Below are 22,742 nucleotides of genomic sequence, written 5' to 3' on the forward strand. Positions count from 1 at the left end.
GTAGATATAGATTGCACAGTAGTAAGTGTGGATGTTCTGAACAGGGAGTAAGTTAAGATCTATGAAGAGTGGGGGGGTGTGTTGCCAGGGATGGGATTTAGTGATTATTCTTACTGCGGCTTTTTGTTGGGTTATTATTGGCTTTAGGTGTGTTGCTGCAGTTGAACCCCAAGCACAGATAGCATAGGTGAGGTATGGATATATAAGTGAATGGTATAGTGTGAGAAGAGCAGTTTGTGGTACGTAGTATCGTATCTTGGAGAGGATCCCCACCGTTTTGGATACTATTTTTGTTATGTGTTGGATATGGGTGCTGAAATTTAGGTTGTTGTTGAGGTATAGGCCAAGGAATTTGCCCTCATTATGTCTGGCAATTAGAGTGTTGTCGATCTTAATGTTAAGTTGCGCAACACCTGCTCTGCTACCAAACATAATATAGTAGGTTTTGTCAGTGTTAATTGTAAGTTTATTGGCTGTCATCCAAGTCGATATTTTGAGCAGCTCCTCGTTAACAATGGTGTTGAGGGTGGCAAGATTAGGGTGGGAGATGACATAAGTCGTGTCGTCAGCAAAGAGAATGGGTTTCAGGTGTTGGGATATGTTTGGAAGATCATTGATGTAAATGAGGAAGAGCAAGGGTCCAAGGACACTTCCCTGCGTAACTCCAGTATCAAGTGGCCGTATTGATGAGGCTGTGTATTTAACCCTTTCAGGGTCTGTCCCGTAGATCTACGGCTTTACGTTCAGGGTCCAAACCGTAGATCTACGTCATGAGCTCAGCTCACTCTGATAAACTGTGAGTGGCACATTTGGGCCTAGATATGAGAGAATACATCTACGTGGTGTGTGTGCACCACATAAAACAGATCCTGCAGCACACTGTGTATAATGAGAGAAAAAACTGAAATCATGATTTTTCGATTAAAACAGCGACTTTGCAGCGTTTTTTCGTATTTTTTTATAGTTGTATTTACGATTTCTTGGTCTCATTTGATAGAATGAAAGACATATTACAGAAATAGAGATGATTTTGATTGGTTTTAGCACTGGAAATGGCTAGAAACTGAGCCATGTTAAATTTTTGCCAATATTCAAGAGTAAACAAACGACCTCACACATCTAATACACGTCAGCTGGTGGGTCTAATATACATTCACAAATATGGTGATGATATTTATACAATTATTACAGTATTGCATAACAGTAAATCTTCTATTTTTTGGTGTGAATAAAAATTCATTATGTGAATAAAAAATCAAAATGGAATTTATTTGTAAAGCCTCAAAATGTAACTAATGAACAGAGGAAATGTTAGTTTAGTTCCAGGAATACCTACATTGTTTATTCTGGAGCCTATTTTGAAATTGGAATATTTTGAACTTTGTGTTAAATTGGCCAGATTAACAATTTCCGATCACTTTATTTTGTAGTTGAAACAGTTGACTTGGCGATTTCTTGTGCTCAATCGATAGAATAGAAGTAATACTAGTGAAATAGCTAAGAATTTGGTTGATTGGAATAATGTAATTGGCCTAAAATGGGAGTCAAAGTCGGCAAAATCGCCGATTCGTAAATATCGCTGACACATCAAAATTCACGAGAGCATAATTTCGTCAATTTTCCACCAAATTTCGTACTTTTTGTTTTATTACCTTCACAAAAAGATTCTCTACGATTTCATAAGAAAAAATAACAAATTTTTTTTTTTTAAATTCTTGGACACTGGGGCACCACTTCAGATTTGGGCCTTGGACCCTGAAAGGGTTAATGGTGACATACTGATACCTATTAGAAAGGTAGGATTTGAAATATGCAAGCACATGGCCTCTTATACCATAGTGGTCAGTTTTAACCCTTTGACTGTCGAAATGCCCAACCCTGAAGTGTCTCCTGGTGTCGCAAAATATTCGAAAAAAAACAATTATTTTTTCTTATGAAAATGTTAAGATTATTTTTCTGATTGTTTTAGTCCAAAAAAAAAAAAAAAAAATTCCCATCAGTACTTACCCAGATATAGAGGCATGAAGTTTGCAGAAAATGAGCCACGTATGGCAACAGCGGCGACTGCCGCTCACCTGGTAAACTTTGGTTTACTTGTACAGTGGACCCCCGCATAGCGACCTTAATCCGTGCAAGAGGGCTGGCTGTTATGCGAAATGTTCGGTATGCGAATGAATTTTCCCCATAAGAAATAATGGAAATCAAATTAATCCGTGCAAGACACCCAAAAGTATGAAAAAAAAATTTTTACCACATGAAATATACATTTTCCTACACACAAAGAGAAGGATACATGCACAATAGTAGAGTAGTACATGCACAATATATATTGTGCATGTACTACTCTACTAAATGAAGAATAAATGACACTTACCTTTATTGAAGATGCAGCAATGACTGATGAGACACTGTGTCCTGGGAGTGCCTTTTCCTCCTGAGTACTGTAGGTCCTGTTTGGTATTTTCTTCCAGAACAGGCCTTATCACACTGTGTATGCCACTACGATTCTTAAATCTCTCAAACCAACCTTTGCTGGCTTTAAATTCACCAATATGAGCACTAGTTCCAGGCATTTTCCCCTGTTCACCTGGGTGTTAGTCGACTGGTGTGGGTTGCATCCTGGGAGACAAGATTAAGGACCCCAATGGAAATAAGTTAGACAGTCTTCGATGATGCACTGACTTTTTTGGGTTATCCTGGGTGGCAAATCCTCTGGGGTTAATTGTTTCTTGGTATTCTCAATAAGCCACACCAACAACGGTGGTACAGCAGCAGCAGCAGCTGACGGTGGTACAGCAGCAATAGATGATGCTACAGCAGCAACAGACGATGCTACAGCAGCAGCAGACGATGCTACAGCAGCAACTGACGATGTTACAGCAGCAGCAGACGATGCTACAGCAGCAGCAGCAGCAGACGATGCTACAGCAGCAGCAGCAGCTGACGGTGGTACAGCAGCAACAGACGATGCTACAGCAGCAACAGACGATGCTACAGCAGCAGCAGACGATGCTACAGCAGCAACTGACGATGTTACAGCAGCAGCAGACGATGCTACAGCAGCAGCAGCAGCAGACGATGCTACAGCAGCAGCAGCAGCTGACAGTGGTACAGCAGCAACAGACGATGCTACAGCAGCAACAGACGATGCTACAGCAGCAGCAGACGATGCTACAGCAGCAACTGACGATGTTACAGCAGCAGCAGACGATGCTACAGCAGCAGCAGCAGCAGACGATGCTACAGCAGCAGCAGCAGCTGACGGTGGTACAGCAGCAACAGACGATGCTACAGCAGCAACAGACGATGCTACAGCAGCAGCAGACGATGCTACAGCAGCAACTGACGATGTTACAGCAGTAGCAGACGATGCTAGAGCAGCAGCAGCAGCAGACGATGCTACAGCAGCAGCAGCAGCTGACGGTGGTACAGCAGCAACAGACGATGCTACAGCAGCAACAGACGATGCTACAGCAGCAGCAGACGATGCTACAGCAGCAACTGACGATGTTACAGCAGCAGCAGACGATGCTACAGCAGCAGCAGCAGCAGACGATGCTACAGCAGCAGCAGCAGCAGCTGATGGTGGTACAGCAGCAACAGACGATGCTACAGCAGCAACAGACGATGCTACAGCAGCAGCAGACGATGCTACAGCAGCAGCAGACGATGCTAGAGCAGCAGCAGCAGCAGCTGACGGTGGTACAGCAGCAGCAGCAGCTGACAGTGCAGCAGCAGCTGACGGTGGTACAGCAGCAGCAGCAGCTGTACCACCAATAGTAGCGATGGTTGATTGGGGTTTATTATACAACCTGGCCAGCTCGGAGACACGCACTCCACTTTCATACTTATCAATGATCTTTTTCTTCATCTCCATAGTAATTCTCACCCTTATTGCTGTAGGGTTGGCACTAGAAGCTTTCTTGGGGCCCATGGTCACTTATTTTCCAGAAAAAATCACCAAAAACACTGTAATAATACGAAATGTTCCGATTGTATGCTTGGATGTTACCGCGGAGGCTGGCTGGTAAACAATGCCACCGGCGGAACATGTGAGCGTGGCTCAGGCCGCACATTGGACGCGTCTCGGACGATGGGCGGTGAGCGGGTTTTTGGGCGGTATGCGAGGCAAAATTTTTGCGATCAAAGCGTCCGGTATGTGGATTGTACGGTATGCGATGCGTCCGGTATGCGGGGGTCCACTGTATTTGAAGTTTTTTTTTTTTTTTCACTATTTTATTTTTTCACATAACTTATGTGGCCTGTGAGACCAAAGTAAGGTGCAAAGTATGTATATACACTCGTTGTATACAACACAATAAGCACACAAACATAATTATCAATATATTGTTTACAAAACTTGTTTACAAAAAGAAACAATACAAAAAATTGTTTATTACTATTGTTCTATAATATATATACCAGTATACAGTCACTGGACATATTCTTAGAAGTTTTGCAGCTTGTGTAACTCTTTGAAACATGGTGTCATACACAATGGTGTTTTACACTCCTCACACATAAAATCATTGTGTGTGTGCATTTTTGTGGAATTTTTTTTTGTATATGCAAAGACAAAACACCTCGTCTGAGCAGTTTTCTTCAAAGTATTAGCAGGCAGTTGTGTTATGTAGTTATCCTAGGTAAATGGTCATGTGTCATCATTCATTTCCTGCATTCCTTTCCTGCATTCCTTTCCTACTTTCCTTCCTACCTTCCTGCATTCCTTTCCTACCTTCCTGCATTCCTTTCCTACCTTCCTGCATTCCTTTCCTACCTTCCTGCATTCCTTTCCTACCTTCCTGCAATCCTTTCCTACCTACCTTCCTACCTTCCTGCATTCCTTTCCTACCTTCCTTCCTACATTCCTTCATCTTTCCTTACTTTTTTCCTTCCTTTCATCTCGTCCTTCCTTCATTCCTGCCTTCCATTCTTCCTTCCTTCTGGTTTCTATAGTATATATATACACATATATAGCCACTAGATACTTTCATATAACTGCTATTATCTTCATTCATCAAGCTTGTCTTGTGTGTGAGTGTGTGGCTTATAATTGTTTTGAGTCAGGGGTCGGCAGCTGTCAAAATGACATATTGTCTCATTACTCACTCCCCCTCCCGCCTGTCAAAACAATGGGGTCGGATGCTGCTTCCCCTCCATTCTATCTAATTATCTTTCTCCCTCATTCTATCTCTTTCATTCTGAATGAACATTAAAATGGTATAAAATACCGACAGGTTGTTAGGTAAGACACATATGCAACAGTTAAGTATCTTTATTTCGAAACGTTTCGCCTACACAGTAGGCTTCTTCAGTCGAGTACAGAAAAGTTGGTAGAAGCAGAAGATACTTGAAGACGCTGTAATTAGTCCATCACCCTTAAAGTTTTGAGGTGGTCAGTCCCTCAGTCTGGAGAAGAGTATTGTTCCAAAGTCTGAAACAATATATTGTTTCTTCTTCTTCCTCTTCCTCTTCTTCGTCTTCTTCCTCTTCTTCCTCTTCGTCTTCTTCCTCTTCGTCTTCTTCCTCTTCATCTTCTTCCTCTTCTTCGTCATCTTCCTCTTCTTCCATCTTCATCTTCCTCTTCTTCCATCTTCATCTTCCTCTTCTTCCATCTTCATCTTCCTCTTCTTCCATCTTCATCTTCCTCTTCTTCCATCTTCATCTTCCTCTTCTTCCATCTTCATCTTCCTCTTCTTCCCTCTTCATCTTCCTCTTCTTCCATCTTCATCTTCCTCTTCCTCTTCCTCTTCTTCTTCTTCTTCTTCTTCTTCTTCTTCTTCTTCTTCTTCTTCTTCTTCTTCTTCTTCTTCTTCCTCCTCTTCTTCCTCCTCCTTTTCTTCCTCTTCCTCCTCCTCTTCCTCCTCCTCCTCTTCCTCCTCCTCTTCCTCCTCCTCTTCCTCCTCCTCCTCCTCCTCTTCCTCCTCCTCCTCTTCCTCCTCCTCCTCTTCCTCCTCCTCTTCCTCCTCCTCCTCTTCCTCCTCCTCTTCCTCCTCCTCCTCTTCCTCCTCCTCTTCCTCCTCCTCTTCCTCTTCCTCCTCTTCCTCCTCCTCCTCCTCTTCCTCCTCCTCCTCCTCTTCCTCCTCCTCCTCTTCCTCCTCCTCTTCCTCCTCCTCTTCCTCCTCCTCTTCCTCCTCCTCTTCCTCCTCCTCTTCCTCCTCCTCCTCCTCCTCCTCCTCTTCCTCTTCCTCCTCCTCTTCCTCCTCCTCCTCCTCTTCCTCCTCCTCTTCCTCCTCCTCTTCCTCCTCCTCCTCCTCCTCCTCCTCCTCCTCCTCCTCTTCTTCCTCCTCTTCTTCCTCCTCTTCCTCCTCCTCCTCCTCCTCCTCCTCTTCCTCATCCTCCTCCTCCTCCTCCTCCTCCTCCTCCTCCTCCTCCTCCTCCTCGGCCATTGCTTTTGGTCTCAAACTCCTGGAAATCATGAAATTGATCTTCACTGACACTTCCATCTGTGTTAGAGCATAACTTGGGAAGAGAAGAGTCCCAGATTTGCTGGGGAGTCACATATTTCTTACCGTAGACATGCTGGAAAAAGACGACTGAAATGGCATTCCCACAATGCACCACTGGCTCCCCAATTTTTTTTTATATGGTGCACACTGACCATGGAGACCCATTCTCTCACATGTGGGCCTACCAGCTTCCTCCTGCTTGATTTTAAGCCGCTATAATTTATGCGTATAGATACGTCAAACACGGTATCTCCTATGACGTATATATATGACGGCGACAGTCAAGAGGTTAACCCTTTCAGGGTCCAAGGTCAAAATCTGAAGGGGTTTGTGCCCCAGTGTCCAAGAAATTTTGAAAAAAAAAAAAAAAAAATTCTTACAGAATTAAAGATAATACTCACAAACGAGTCGTAGTAAAGATAATACTTTTGTGAAGGTAATAAAACAAAAAAAAATTTTTTTCTGATCAGTACTTACTGAGATACAGTGGCGGGAAGTTGACCCAAAATGACCGGGTGGCGGCAACATCACAACTTCCGCAAAATTGCATTTTTTTATTTTACTTTTTTTATACTTTTTTCTTTTCTTTTCTAATTTTTTCTTTTTCTAATAACATTTGTGGCCTGTGAGACCAGTATAATGTATATTGTATAAGTGTATACTCATTGTATTCAACACAATAACTGCACTAATTTGTTTATCATTATATTGCTTACAAAACTTGTTTACAAGTTTATTGTAAACAAAATGATGAAAATATTAGTGTGGTTATTGTGATGAATACAACGGTACCATATAGTACCATATGGTACAATGGTGCCATAGTGTGCAATTGTACCATTTGGTACAATGGTACCATATGGAAGAATATTGTACAATGGCACCATTTGGTACAATGGTACCATATGATACAATGGTACCATATGGTGCAATGGTACCATATGGTGCAATGTACCATATGGTACATTGTACCATATGTTACAGTGATACCATATGGTTCATTGTACCATGCAGTACATTGTGCCATATGGTACTATATGGTACTGTTGTATTCAACACAATAAACACACTAATATTTTCATCATTATTTCATTTACAATAATTGTTTACAACAAAAATATGTAAAAATGTTGTATATTAGTAATGTTCTATTATATATTTACAAATGTACAGGAACTCGGCATGTTACTTGAGGTGAATGACAAAGCGCTTTGTCTGGGAAACTGTGGAGTCACTAGCTAGCTTGCGTCGTCACTCACTCAGTCTTGGCTGGTGCCTGGTGGTATCAACACCTACTGACTATATGGTACATGGTATCATATGTTATAGGGTACCATATGGTGCAGGGTACCATATGGTGCAGGGTACCATATGGTACAGGGTACCATATGGTACAGGGTACCATATGGTACAGGACACCATATGGTACAGATACAGGGATCCCTGACTTTTCTGGGTTATCCTAGGATTTTATACATATGCTGCAATGTATGATAATCTTTGTAACTGTATTTGTGTACACCTGAATAAACTTACTCAAGCACATGTGGCATTGTAAGTTCATTTAGGTGTACACAAATAAACTTACGTAGATTATCATATATAGCAGCATATGTTTGGAGAACCTAGGATAACCAAAAATAGCCAGACAGACTTATTTCCATTAGGGTCCCTGTACCCTGTACCATATGGTACAGTATACCATATGGTATAATGTACCATATGGTACAATGTACTATATGGTATATTATACCATATGGTACCATTGTACCATATGGTACAATTGTATGACATGGCATCATTGTACCATATGGTACAATGGTACCATATGGTTCAAAACCATAGAATTCCTTTTCAGATCCACTTCCATCAGTCTTAGAACTGTAAGTTGTGAAGAGGAGAGTCAGAATTCGCCAGGAGAGTGAGTGGGGAGTGAGAGCTTCCTTGCCGCTGCCAGGCACGATGAACAAAGCTACTTTGGCGGCGTTCCCACAATGCAATGCAGGTGTCCAGATTTTTTCTATAGTGCGCACACTGAACACCCAGACCCATTCTTTCAGATGTAGGCCTACCAGCCTTCTTGCGCTAAATTTGATGCCGATTGAATTTTGGCGTAGGTGTACGGTTTGGACCCTCAACGTAAAAATGTAGATCTACGGCACGGACACTGAAAGGGTTAAGTGAGCAATGTAGCTATGCCTAAAAAAAGCATATACAGTACTCACATTACTTACCTTAAAATATTTTCATCCTGAGTTTATTGTGAGAGGCATATATATTTTTATTATTATTATTAACACACTGGCCGATTCCCAGCAAGGCAGGGTGGTCCGAAAAAGAAAAACTTTCACCATCATTCACTCCATCACTGTCTTGCCAGAAGGGTGCTTTACACTACAGTTATAAAACTGCAACATTGACACCCCTCCTTCAGAGTGCAGGCACTGTACTTCCCATCTCCAGGACTCAAGTCCGGCCTGCCAATTTCCCTGAATCCCTTCATAAATGTTACTTTGCTCACACTCCAACAGCACGTCAAGTATTAAAAACCATTTGTCTCCATTCACTCCTATCAAACACGCTCACGCATGCCTGCTGGAAGTCCAAGCCCCTCGCACACAAAACCTCCTTTACCCCCTCCCTCCAAATATATATATATTTTTTTTTATTATCACATTGGCCGATTCCCACCAAGGCAGGGTGGCCCGAAAAAGAAAAACTTTCACCATCATTCACTCCATCACTGTCTTGGCAGAAGGGTGCTTTACACTACAGTTTTTAAACTGCAACATTAACACCCCTTCTTCAGAGTGCAGGCACTGTACTTCCCATCTCCAGGACTCAAGTCCGGCCTGCCGGTTTCCCTGAACCCCTTCATAAATGTTACTTTGTTCACACTCCAACAGCACGTCAAGTATATATATTTAAATATATTTATTGTAGGAAATCTGAATGAATGAAGTATGGGTATAATTGGAAACCGCTGTATTAGTGAAATGCCATAAAGCGGGGCCTGCCTCTAGTTATTCAAGAGTTTACATGTGAAATGCAGTATAGATTCTTCTTTCTTTCAACAAACTGGCTGTATCCCACTGAAGCAGGGTGGCCCCCCCCCAAAAAAATGTAGTATAGTTATCAGAAAATAAATAGGTATTACTGAGGTGATACATCTTGTACAGTGTAGTACTATTTGTTTACAGGTCACTGAGAGTCATCTCCCTTATGAAGCAACAGCACAGGCAGGCAGCTGCTAAAGAGGACAAGTAAGAAATATCTATTTTATTCAGTGTATCTCTGTTTCAGTTTGATGATATCTTGTTATGTGTTGTTGAGTGATATCCAGTGGTTTGTAGTTGGTTGATATCCAGTGGTTTGTTGTTGGTTGATATCCTTTAGACTTTAACCTTTAAATGGTCCAAACGTATATATACGTTCACTCGCGTAGCGCCCCAACTTTTTTGAGGAAAAAAACAATCTTTTCTTTTAAAAGGAAAAAAGAGCATATGGTACCCAGGCATCCCCAATTATTTTAATATGAACATAAGAACATAAGAACGAAGGAACACTGCAGAAGGCCTACTGGCCCATGTGAGGCAGGTCCAAGTCTCCTACCGGCTTAAGCCAATGCACCCAACCTCTCATGTCTAGGTGACTCAGGCTTATTGTGGCAATGTTGAATGAATGACAAAGAAAACGTATATATACGTTTGGGGCGCTACGCGCGTGGACGTATATATACGTTTGGACCGTTTAAGGGTTAAACTTCCTCTATAGTTACCTTACCCTTGATGCTGTTGAAGGACTCTTGATGCCTTGATGCTGTGGAAGGATTCCTGGTGCTTTGATGCAACGGAAGGATTCTTGTTGCTATGGAAGGGCTCTTTGATACAATAAATTGGAGCTACCCAAATTTTCCTTGGTCAAACCTGTAATCTCCCATTCACTTAACCCTTTGACTGTTTCAGGCCCCTCTCTGAAACTGTCATTCTATGTCGCCAAATATTCAAAAAAAAAAAAATTATTTTTTCTTATGAAAATGTTAAGATTATTTTTCTGAGTGTTTTAGTCCAAAAAAAAAATTTTTGCCATCGGTACTTACCGAGATATAGAGCCGTGAAGTTTGCAGAAAATGAGCCGCGTATGGCAACAGCGGCGACTGCCGCTCACCCGGTAAACTTTAGTTTACTTGTAATTGAAGGTTTTTTGTTTTTTTCACTATTTTATTTTTTCACATAACTTATGTGGCCTATGAGACCAAAGTAAGGTGCAATGTATATATATACACTCGTTGTATACAACACAATAAGCACACAAACATAATTATCAATATATTGTTTACAAAACTTGTTTACAAAAACAAACAAACAATCCTCCTCCTCCTCCTCCTCCTCCTCCTCCTTCTCATCCTCCTTCTCATCCTCCTTCTCCTCCTCCTCCTTCTCCTCCTCCTCCTTCTCCTCCTCCTCCTTCTCCTTCTCCTCCTCCTCCTCCTCCTCCTTCTCCTCCTTCTCCTTCTCCTCCTTCTCCTCCTCCTTTTTCTCCTCCTCCTTCTCCTCCTCCTCCTTCTCCTCCTCCTTCTTCTCCTCCTCCTTCTCCTTCTCCTTCTTCTCCTCCTCCTGCTTCTCCTCCTCCTCCTCCTCCTGCTCCTGCTCCTCCTCCTCCTTCTCCTCCTGCTCCTGCTCCTCCTTCTCCTCCTTTTTCTCCTTCTCCTTCTCCTCCTTCTCTTTCTCCTCCTCCTCCTCCTCCTCCTCCTCCTCCTCCTCCTCCTCCTCCTTCTCCTCCTCCTTGTCTTGTGTGCGAGTGTGTGGCTTATAATTGTTTTGAGTCAGAAGTCGGCAGCTGTCAAAGTGACATATTGTCTCATTAGTCACTACCCCTACGGCCTGTCAAAACAATGGGGTCGGATGCTGCTTCCCCTCCTCCATTCTATCTAATTATCTTTCTCCCTCATTCTATATCTTTCAATCTGTCTCTCTTTCTATCTGTCTGCCTATCTCTGTCTCACAGGTACACATAAATACAAGTATACATAGTGTAAATTACCTAGGATAACCCAAGAAATCCAGACAAAGTGCTATACTCTGCTTGAAGATGTGAGTAAACGTGATGACACAGTCTTGTGGCTCTCTCTGAGACAGAGAGCTAGATGGACAGACAGGGAGCTTGACAGACAGACAAATAGACAGACAGAAATGTTTGTGTACCAGCAAAAACAAAGGGAGGGCGATGGTCATGTAATATTACCCTCCTTTACGCTCATCAAAGTCAACTCTTATCAGATGTTATCTCCCCTTATCTTGTCACTGTCATGGGGTGGACTTTTTTTTTTCTTGCTTCAAGGGAACAATATTATTACATCTTCTTCTTCCTCCTCCTCCTCCTCCTCTTCTCCTCCTCCTCCTCCTCCTCCTCCTCCTCCTCCTCCTCCTCCTCCTCTTCCTTCCCTCCTCCTCCTCCTCCTCCTCCTCCTCTTCCTCCCCTCCTCCTCCTCCATTGCTTTTGGTCTCAAACTCCTCCAAATCATGAAATTGATCTTCACTGACACTTCCATCTGTGTTAGAGCATCACTTGGGAAGAGAAGAGTCCCAGATTTGCTGGGGAATCACATATTTCTTACCGCTAGACATGCTGAAAAAGGACAACTGAAATGGCATTCCCACAATGCACCACTGGCTCCCCGATTTTTTTTATATGGTGCACACTGACCATGGAGACCCATTCTCTCACATGTGGGCCTACCAGCTTTCTCCTGCTTGATTTGAAGCTGCTAGAATTTATGCGTATAAATACGTCAGAAACATTGGCTCGTAAGACGTATTTATACGTCGGAAACAGTCAAAGGGTTAATGTTTAGTTATTCTCCATGAATACAATATGTATAGTTTACACACGAATAATAAATAATTCATAAGAACAGCAATGGTGTAAGATCTACTTTCTTCAACTTACTAGGAAATCTTTTATTAATTATAGGCAGGTGCTGCTTGTACAGCAGGTTAGGTTCTGGGTTACTGCTGTAGAGGAGAGCCCTGCTTATACACCAGGTTAGGTTCCAGGTTACTGCTGTACAGGAGGGCCCTGCTTATGCAGCAGCTGTAAAGTGAAAATTGCTGTAAAGTGAACCATAGCCTTTTTTCACTTTCAAATGCATACAAAAGCCTGATAACATGTTTATACGATTATATATTAAATGAGTTTTCGTTGCATTTATGGGAAGTTTTCATTGCTCAGGTTAGGGTGTGTAGGAGAGAGGGAGACTACTTCCCAGTAAAAGTAGGTCTTAGACAGGGATGTGTAATGTCACCATGGTTGTTTAACATATTTATAAATGGGGTTATAAAAGAAGTAAATGCTAGGGTGCTGGGGAGAGGGGTGGGAATAAATTATGGGGATTCAAATACAAAATGGGAGTTGACACAGTTACTTTTTGCTGATGATGCTGTGCTTTTGGGAGATTCTAAAGAAAAGTTGCTAAGGTTAGTGGACGAGTTTGGGAGGGTGTGTAAAGGTAGAAACATATGCAACAGTTAGACAACTTTATTCCGAAACGTTTCGCCTACACAGTAGGCTTCTTCAGTCGAATACAGAAAGTAGGCAGGAACAGTAGAGATGTGAAGACGATGTAATCAGTCCATCACCCTTAAAGTCATAGAATTTGAGGTTGTCAGTCCCTCAGCCTGGAGAAGTTCAGTTCCATAGTCAGGAACTATCTGATAGTTCCTGATAGTTCAGATAGTTCCTGACTATGGAACTGAACTTCTCCAGGCTGAGGGACTGACAACCTCAAATTCTACGACTTTAAGGGTGATGGACTGATTACATCGTCTTCACATCTCTACTGTTCCTGCCTACTTTCTGTATTCGACTGAAGAAGCCTACTGTGTAGGCGAAACGTTTCGGAATAAAGTTGTCTAACTGTTGCATATGTGTCTAACCTAACAACACATAAAGATAGAATGTTGAAAGTGAACATAGAAAAGAATAAGGTGATGAGGGTATCAAATGATTTAGATAGAGAAAATTTGGATATCACATTGGCGGGAGGGAGTATGGAAGAAGTGAATGTTTTCAGATATTTAGGAGTTGACTTGTCAGCAAATGGGTTTATGAAGGATGAGGTTAATTAACCATAGAATTGATGAACGAAAAAATTTGAGTGGTGCGTTGAGGTATCTGAGGAGACAAAAAAAAAAAAACGTTATCCATGGAAGAAAAGAAGGGAATGTGCGAGAGTATAGGGGTACCAACATTCTTATATGGGTGTGAAACTTGGGTTGTAAATGCTGCAGCAAGGAGGCAGCTAGAGGCAGTTTAGATGTGGTCTAAGGGCTGTGTGTGGTGTACATATATGCAGAGAATTCGTAGTGTGGAAATCAGGAAGAGGTGTGAAGTTACTAAAAGTATTAGTCAGAGGACTGAAGAGGGGTTGTTGAGGTGGTTTGGTCATACTGAGAAAATGGAACAAAGTAGAATGACTTGAAGAGCATATAAATCTGTACGGTAAGGAAGGCAGGGTCGGGGTTGTCCTCGAAAAGGTTGGAGGGAAGGAGTAAAGGAGGTTTTGTGGGTGAGGGGCTTGGACTTCCAGCAAGTATGCATGAGGGTGTTAGATAGGAGTGAATGAAGACAAATGGTTTTGGGACCTGACGAGCTGTTGGAGTGTGAGCAGGGTAATATTTTGTGAAGGGATTCAGGGAAACTGGTTAGCTGGACTTGAGTCCTGGAGATGGGAAACACAATGCTTGCAATTTAAAGGAGGGGTTTCGGATACTAACAGTTTGGAGGGACATGTAAAGTGTTGCCTCAGTGGGAAATGGCTGATGTGTTAAAAAAAAAAAAATATTAAATGAGGCAGGTAGTAGGTTGGTAGACAGTAAACACCAAGGGACGTACTACCGTCCTGCCAAGTGAGCATAAAATTGAAACCTGTAATTGTTTTGCATGATTGTAGGATTGCTGGCATATTTTTTTTCTGTCTCATAAGCATGCAAGATTTCAAGTATGTCGTGCTTATACAGCAGGTCACACTATACATACATATACAGGCAGGTTCAGTAGGGCCCCACTTATACGGCAGTTTAGGTTCCAGGCTATTGCCATGGAGTGGAACACCCTTTTTTCCACTTATAAATACATATAAATGCAAGGACGGAAGAGTATATGGGGAGAAAAAGAGAGGTTAAGAGAGTGGTGAAGCAGTGTAAAAAGAGAGCATGTGAGAGAGTGGGTGAGATGTTATCAACAAATTTTGTTGAAAATAAGAAAAAGTTTTGGGGTGAGATTAACAAGTTGAGGAAGCCTAGGGAATAAATTGATTTGTCAGTTTAAAATAGGAGAGGAGAGTTATTAAATGGAGAGTTAGAGGTAACAGGAAGATGGAGGGAATATTTTGAGGAATTGTTAAATGCTGATGAAGATAGGGAAGCTGTGATTTTGTGTATAGGGCAAGGAGGAATAACATCTTGTAGGAGTGAGGAAGAGCCAGTTGTGAGTGTAGAGGAAGTGCGTGATGCTGTGGGTAGAATTAAAGGGGATAAGGCAGCTGGGATTGATGGGATAAAGATAAAATTGTTAAAAGCAGGTGGGGATATAGTTTTGGAGTGGTTGGTGCTATTATTTAGTAAATGTATGGAAGAGGGTAAGGTACCCAGGGATTGACAGAGAGCATGCATAGTTCCTTTGTATAAAGGCAAAAGAGACAAAAGAGAGTGCAAAAATTATAGGGGGATAAGTCTGTTGAGTATACCTGGTAAAGTGTATGGTAGAGTTATTATTGAAAGAATTAAGAGTAAGATGGAGAGTAGGATAGCAGATGAACAGGGAGGCTTTAGGAACGGTAGGTGTGTAGAACAAGTGTTTACAGTGAAACATATAGGTGAACAGTATTTAGATAAGGCTAAGGAGGTTTTTGTGGCATTTATGGATTTGGAAAAGGCGTATGACAGGGTGGATAGGGGGGCAATGTTGCAGGTGTATGATATAGGAGGTAGGTTATGGAAAGCTTTGAAGAGTTTTATGAGGATAGTGAGGCTCAGGTTAGAGTATGTAGGAAAGAGGGAGATTATTTCCCAGTAGAAGTAGGCCTTAGACAGGGATGTGTGATGTCACCGTGGTTGTTTAATATATTTATAGATGGGGTTGTAAGAGAAGTGTATGAAAGGGTCTTGGCACGAAGTGTGGAGTTAAAAAATAAACAATTAAACACAAAGTGGGAGTTGTCCCAGTTGCTTTTTGCTGATGACACTGTGCTCTTGGGAGATTCTGAAGAGAAGTTGTAGAGGAAGGGTGGATGAATTTGGTAGGGTATGTAAAAGAAGAAAATTAAAAGTGAATATAGGAAAGAGTAAGGTTATGAGGATGAAAAGATTAGGTGATGAAAGATTCGATATCACATTAGAGGGAGAGAGTGTGGAGGAGGTGAATGTATTCAGATGTTTGGGAGTGGACGTGTCAGCAGATGGGTCTATGAAAGATGAGGTGAATCATAGAATTAATGAGGGGAAAAGAGTGAACGGTGCACTTAGGAGTCTGTGGAGACAAAAAACTTTGTCCTTGGAAGCATGGAGTGGAATGTATGAGAGTATAGTTGTACCAACGCTCTTATGTGGGTGTGAAGCATGGGTGATATATGTTGCAGCAAGAAGGCTGGAGGCAGTGGAGATGTCATGTCTGAGGGCAATGTGTGGTGTGAATATAATGCAGAGAATTCGCAGTTTGGAAGTTTGGAGGAGGTGCGGGATTGCCAAAACTGTTGTCCAGAGGGCTGAGGAAGGGCTGTTGAGGTGGTTCGGACATGTAGAGAAAATGGAATGAAACAGAATGACTTTGAGAGTGTATAAATCTGTAGTGGAGGGAAGGTGGGGTAGGGGTCAGCTTAGGAAAGGTTGGAGGGAGGGGGTAAAGGAGGTTTTGTGTGCGAGGGGCTTGAACTTCCAGCAAGTATGCGTGAGCATATTTGATAGGATTGAATGGAGACAAATGGTTTATAATACTTGATGTGCTGTTGGAGTGTGAGCAAAGTAACATTTATGAAGGGATTCAGGGAAACCGGCAGGCCGGACTTAAGTCCTGGAGATGGGAAGTAAAGTATCTGCACTCTGAAGGAGAGGTGTTAATGTTGCAGTTTTATAAACTAGTGTAAATCACCCCTCTGGCAAGACAGTGATGGTGTGAATGATAATGAAAGTTTTTCTTTTTCAGGCCACCCTGCCTTGGTGGGAATTGGCCAGTGTGTTATTAAAAATAATAAAGAAATGCTAGATAACAAGTTTACATGTACAGTGGACCCCTGCCTTGCGATATTAATCCATTCCCGAGAGCTCATCGTAAGCCGAAATTATCATTAGCCAAATTAATTTTCCTCATAAGAAATAATGGGAATCAAATTAATCCGTTCCTGACACCCCCAAAGTATGAAAAAAAATTTTTTTTTACCACATGAAATATTAATTTTAATACACACAAACTGAAGATGACATGCACAGTTACTACTCTACTAAGAATAGAATACAAGACACTTACCTTTATTGAAGATCTGGTGATGATTGGTGGGATGGGAGGAGGGGAGAGTGTGGAAGTTATTGTTTAGAAGGGGCATCCCCTTCCATTAGGACTTGAGGTAGCAAGTCCTTTTCCAGGGTTACTTCCCTTCTTCTTTTAATGCCACTAGGACCAACTTAAGAGTCACTGGACATCTGTCGCACAACAAATCTGTCCATAGAGTTCTGTACCTCCCGTTCCTTTAAGACTTTCCAAAAATGGACCATAACATTGTCATTGTACAGGTTGCCAACACGGCTTGCAGTAGCTGTGTCAGGGTGATTTTCATCCATAAAGGTTTGCAGTTGAACCCACTTTGCACACATTTCCTTAATCTTTGAAGTAGGCAACTTCCTCAGTTTCTCTATCCCCTCCTCTCTTGCAGTTTCCTCAGGTCTGGCCTCTTGCTGTTGAAGATGATCTTGCAGCTCATCAGTGGTTAGTTCTTCATTGTCCTCCTCAACCAACTCTTCCACATCCTCCCCACTAACCTCCAACCCCAAGGACTTCCCCAATGCCACAATGGATTCCACAACTGGCATACGCTTCTCAGGGTTAGCCCCAAATCCTTCAAAATCCCTTTCTTCTACACATTGTGGCCACAGTTTCTTCCAAGCAGAGTTCAAGGTCCTCTTAGTCACTCCCTCTCAAGCCTTACCCATAAGGTTTACACAACTGAGGATACTAAAGTGATCTTTCCAAAACTCTCTTAGAGTCAGTTGAGTGTCTGAGGTCACTTCAAAGCATTTTTGAAACATAGCTTTTGTGTAGAGTTTTTTGAAGTTTGAAATGACCTGCTGGTCCATGGGCTGCAGGATTGGAATGGTATTAGGAGGCAAAAACTTGACCTTAATGAAACTCATGTCCCCAGAAAGTTGCTTTGCCAAGTCTGAAGGATGACCAGGAGCATTGTCTAATACCAGGAGGCACTTAAGGTCCAATTTCTTTTCCACTAGGTAATTTTTCACAATGGGGCAAATGCATGGTGTAACCAGTCATAGAAAAAGTCCCTAGTGTCCCTTGCCTTACTGTTTGCCCTCCACATCACACACAAATTAGCCTTCAGGACATTGTTTTACCTGAACGCTCTGGGAATTTCAGAGTGATACACCAATAAAGGCTTCACTTTGCAATCACCACTAGCATTAGCACACATCAAAAGAGTAAGCCTATCTTTCATAGGCTTGTGTCCTGGGAGTGCCTTTTCCTCCTGAGTAAGGTAGGTCCTGCTTGGCATTTTCTTCCAAAACAGGCCTGTTTCATCGCAATTAAACACTTGTTCAGGTTTCACTTCTTCACTGTCTATGTACTCCTTGAATTCCTTTACATATTTCTCAGCTGCCTTTTGGTCTGAACTGGCAGCCTCAGCATGCCATATCACACTATGTATGCCACTACGATTCTTAAATCTCTCAAACCAACCTTTGCTGGCCTTAAATTCACTCACATCACCACTATTTGCAGTCATTTTTCTAATTAAATCGTCATGCAACTTCCTAGCCTTTTTACATATGATCGCTTAAGAGATGCTATCTCCTTCTATCTGTTTTTCGTTTATCCACACCAATAACAGTCTCTCAACATCTTCTATCACATGTGATCTCTGTTTCGAAAGCAAAGTTGCACCTTTGGCAAGAACAGCTTAATTGATTGCTGTTTTGTTGGCCAAGATAGTAGCGATGGTTGATTGGGGTTTCGTATACAACCTGGCCAGCTCTGAGACATGCACTCCACTTTCGTACTTAGCAATTATCTCTTTCTTCATTTCCATAGTAATTTTCACCCTTTTTGCCACAGGGTTGGCACTAAAAGCTTTCTTGGGGCCCATGGTGACTTATTTTGCACTTACAAGCACTAAAAACACTGTGATAATGTGAAATGTACCGAATGTATGCTTAGATGCGACCACACTGGCTGGATTGTAAACACTGGCACCCACGGGGCAGCTGAGGCCACACGTGGGACGTGTCCCAGACAAATCACGCAAAGCGAGTTTTTTATTGTGAGGCGAGGCAAAATTTTTGCGTTCAAATGCTTCGTATGGCGGATTTAACGTAACACGATGTGTTCGTAAGGCGGGGGTCCACTGTATTAAGTTAGCAATAGAATTAGGTATTTAAAAACAATAAAAAGTAAAATACACATTTAGTACACTCATAATGCCTAGGCATAATAGAGGCTTTCTTTGCATTGCAACCCACTATTGTATATACACAATCACAGTGTACTGTTTGCAAAGACATTAAATAAATAAATAAATAAATAAATAAAATAATTAAATAAATTACTTACCTTTAAATATTTGTAGTCTTAATGCAGGGTGAGATGATGCAGTGTCTGACATTTGTGATGAATGGTTTTGAAAACCGACAAGTTGAAGATTGAGACACTTATGCAACATATGAGAATCTTTATTGAGGAAACGTTTCACCACACAGTAGCTTCATCAGTCCAAAACAAAGTAGAAGTGAGTAAGGAGAGGAGGAGTTTGAGGTAATCAGTTTTGCCGCTGTGTGGTGAAACGTTTCCTCAATAAAGATTCCCATATGTTGCGTAAGTATCTCAATCTTCAACTTGTCAGTTTTCAAAACCATTCATCACAACTGTCAGACACTGCATCATCATGGGATCTTGATACAAAGAATTCTTCAAAACTTGTCCAACCTTTGGACGAAGACCTACTTCGGCTAGTGGATAGTACCACTATGACCCCATCTCCTCGTCTATGGCCCTATGCTGTATATTCTACAAGATTGGTGGACTGAACACATCAATTCCAGGCTGAGGGAATGATTATCTCAAACTCCTCCTCTCCTTACCCATTTCTACTTTGTTTTGGACTGATGAAGCCACTGTGTGGCGATACGTTTCCTCAATAAAGATTCCCATATGTTGCATAAGTGTCTCAATCTTCATAGAAGTAGTTCAGGATTGTTTTTTGAAACAGTTTGTGACAGAACCTACAAAGGGAAATAACCTGCTTAACTTGGTTCTGGCAAACAAGGAAACCTTTGTTAATAATTTAGAAGTTACAGAGGGACTCTGCACAAGCGATCACAAATCAGTTACATTTAGCATAGAATGGAAGTATGACAGTAGGGGTAATTCAGTAATGGTCCCAAATTTTTGCTTAGCAGATTATAATGGACTTAGAGAACATTTATCATCTCTGGACTGGGGTAACAAAGAGAGCTATCAATATGACAGCTTTCTAAACACTATGCATGCTGCCCAAAGAATATTTATCCCATATAAAGAAATAAGATCGAATAAAAATGACTCAAAATGAATGAATAATAGGCTCAATTTTCTTTTAGGGCAGAAGAAAGGAATTTATAGATGTATCAAAAGAGGTGAGGGTCATCTTATGAATCAGTATATTGACATTAAGAGGGACATTAAAAAGGGGATAAGGAAAGCAAAACGGGACTATGAAATTAAAGTTGCTATCGATTCGAAAACTAACCCAAAAAGTTTTTTCCAGGTGTATAGAACAAAAGTTAGAGATAAGATAGGTCCCCTTAAAAATAACTATGGGCATCTTACTGACAAGGAGAATGAAATATGCTCAATTTTAAATAATTACTTTTTCTCAGTTTTACACAGGAAGACACTAACAATATCCCAGTAATTAATTTTTATAGTGGGCCTGAAGAAGATAAATTAGGTAACATCACAGTCATTAATGAAATGGTTATGAAACAAATAGACCGACTGAAACAAAATAAATCACTTGGCCCTGATGAGCTTTTTTCAAGGGTGCTTAACCCTTTGAGGGTCGACAGGCCCTCTCCGAGACTCGTTCTCAGGGTCGGCCAAATTTAAAAAAAAAAATAATAATTTTTTCTTATGAAAAGATAGAGAATCTTTTCCCGATCATAATGACACCAAAAATATGAAATTTGATGGAAAACTTACGGAGTTATGCTCTCGCGAAGTTAGCGGTCTCGGCGAAGTTTACGGATCGGCGATTTTGCCCACTTTGCGCCCCATTTTCAGCCAGTTCCACTGTACTAATCGACAAAAAACATGAATATTTCGCTAGAACTCCATATTTTCTATTGAATGAGTGCAAGAAACCACCCATTTACCAATTTCAACTATCCAGTACAGTGGTCAGAATTTAGCAATTTTGCCAATTTCACACAAATTTCAAAAGATGCCAATTTCCGAATAGGGTCCAGAACAAACAAGAAATACATTCCTGGCACTAAAATGTCATTTCCTCTGTTCATTAGTCACGTCTCAAGGCCCCTCTTACATTCTTTTGCTTTCCACTTTGAATTTTTATTCTCACAAAAAATAGAAGATTTACTGTTATGCAGACTACTGCATTAGTGTAAAAAATGGTATGAATCATATTGGCGCACTTGCAAAAGAATATTAGACTCACCAGTTGACGTGTATTGGACGTTTGGCATGATTTGTTTACTTTTGAACTTAGGTAAAAATCAAACATTTCTGCTACTTTGAGCTCAATTTCAAGGTACTTTTCATTGTAAAACCAGTCAAAATCATCTCAATTTCTATGATATGCCTTCCATTCTATAAAATGAGACCAAAAAAACTAGAATACAACAATAAATACCATACGAAAATACAGTGCAAAGTCGCTGTTTTATTCCAAAAAAGTGGTCAAAGTGTTTTTTTTTTTCTCATTATGCACTGTATGCTGCAGGATTTTTTTTATACCATGCACACTGACCACATAGACCCATTCTTTCATATGGAGGCCTACCAGCTTTCTCCCACTAGATTTGAGGGCGCTAGAATTTAGGCGTACTAGTACGTCAAAAACCCTGGGTCGTAAGCCGTACTAGTACGTCCGAAACCCTCAAAGGGTTAAGGAAGACAAAATGGAACTCTGTGAACCATTCACTAATATTTTTAATTTATCTCTTCAAACAGGTGTAGTGTCTGATATGTGGAAGATGGCTAATATAATTCCTATTTTTAAAGCAGCAGACAAGTCGTTACCGTCAAATTACTACCCAATAAGCCTAACCTCAATTGTAGGCAAATTACTAGAGTCAATTATAGCTGAGATTATAAGAAGCCATCTGGATAAGCATAATCTGAATAATGATAATCAGCATGGATTTATGAGAGGCCGTTCTTGTGTAACTAATTTATTAACTTTCTTCAGTAAAGCTTTTGAGGCTATTGATCACGATAAAGAATTTGATTTTGTTTATTTAGATTTTAGTAAGGCTTTTGATAGAGTACCACACCAAAGATTGTTAAAGAAAACGGCAGCTCATGGTATTGGGGGAAAAGTGCTGTCATGGATCGAGTCATGACTCACAGACAGGAAGTAGGGAATGTGCATAAATGGAGTTAAATCCTAATGGGGATCTGTAACAAGTGACATTCCACAGGGATCAGTCTTGAGCTCATTGTTGTTTATAATATATATCAATGATGATGAGGGAATTACTAGTGAAATGAGCAGATTCGCCGATGACACGAAGATAGGTAGGATAATTGATTCAAACGTAGATATCAGGGAACTTCAGGAGGATATAGACAAACTCAATACCTGGTCAGAAAAGTGGCAGATGCAGTTCAGTGTAGATAAATGCAAGGTTCTGAAGCTTGGGAGTGTCCATAACCCTAGCATGTATAAGTTAAATAATGTAGAACTTAGCAAAAAGGACTTGGGGGTTATGATAAGCAGTAACCTTAAACCAAGATAGCAATATGAATAAAGTTGCCTAACTGTTGCCTGTGTCTTACCTACCTACCAAGATAGCA

General features: G+C 41.2%; 1 protein-coding gene across 7 annotated transcripts in view; it reads left to right on the forward strand.

Moving 5' to 3' along the window:
• Positions 1–22,742, forward strand: part of LOC128695724 (peroxisomal membrane protein 11C-like) — a 342,218-nt gene that overhangs the window by 82,190 nt on the left and 237,286 nt on the right. For 6 of the 7 annotated variants that reach the window (XM_070093444.1, XM_070093447.1, XM_070093442.1 and 3 more), the window contains exon 5: positions 9,650–9,712. The exons of the other annotated variant lie outside the window; for it this stretch is intronic. In XM_070093444.1, coding sequence (XP_069949545.1) covers positions 9,650–9,712 — 63 coding nt within the window. The remainder of the gene's footprint in view (positions 1–9,649; positions 9,713–22,742) is intronic. 7 annotated transcript variants of the gene reach the window in all.

Source organism: Cherax quadricarinatus, chromosome 42 (genome assembly GCF_038502225.1).
Source record: "Cherax quadricarinatus isolate ZL_2023a chromosome 42, ASM3850222v1, whole genome shotgun sequence".
Taxonomy (NCBI): Eukaryota; Metazoa; Arthropoda; class Malacostraca; order Decapoda; family Parastacidae; genus Cherax; species Cherax quadricarinatus.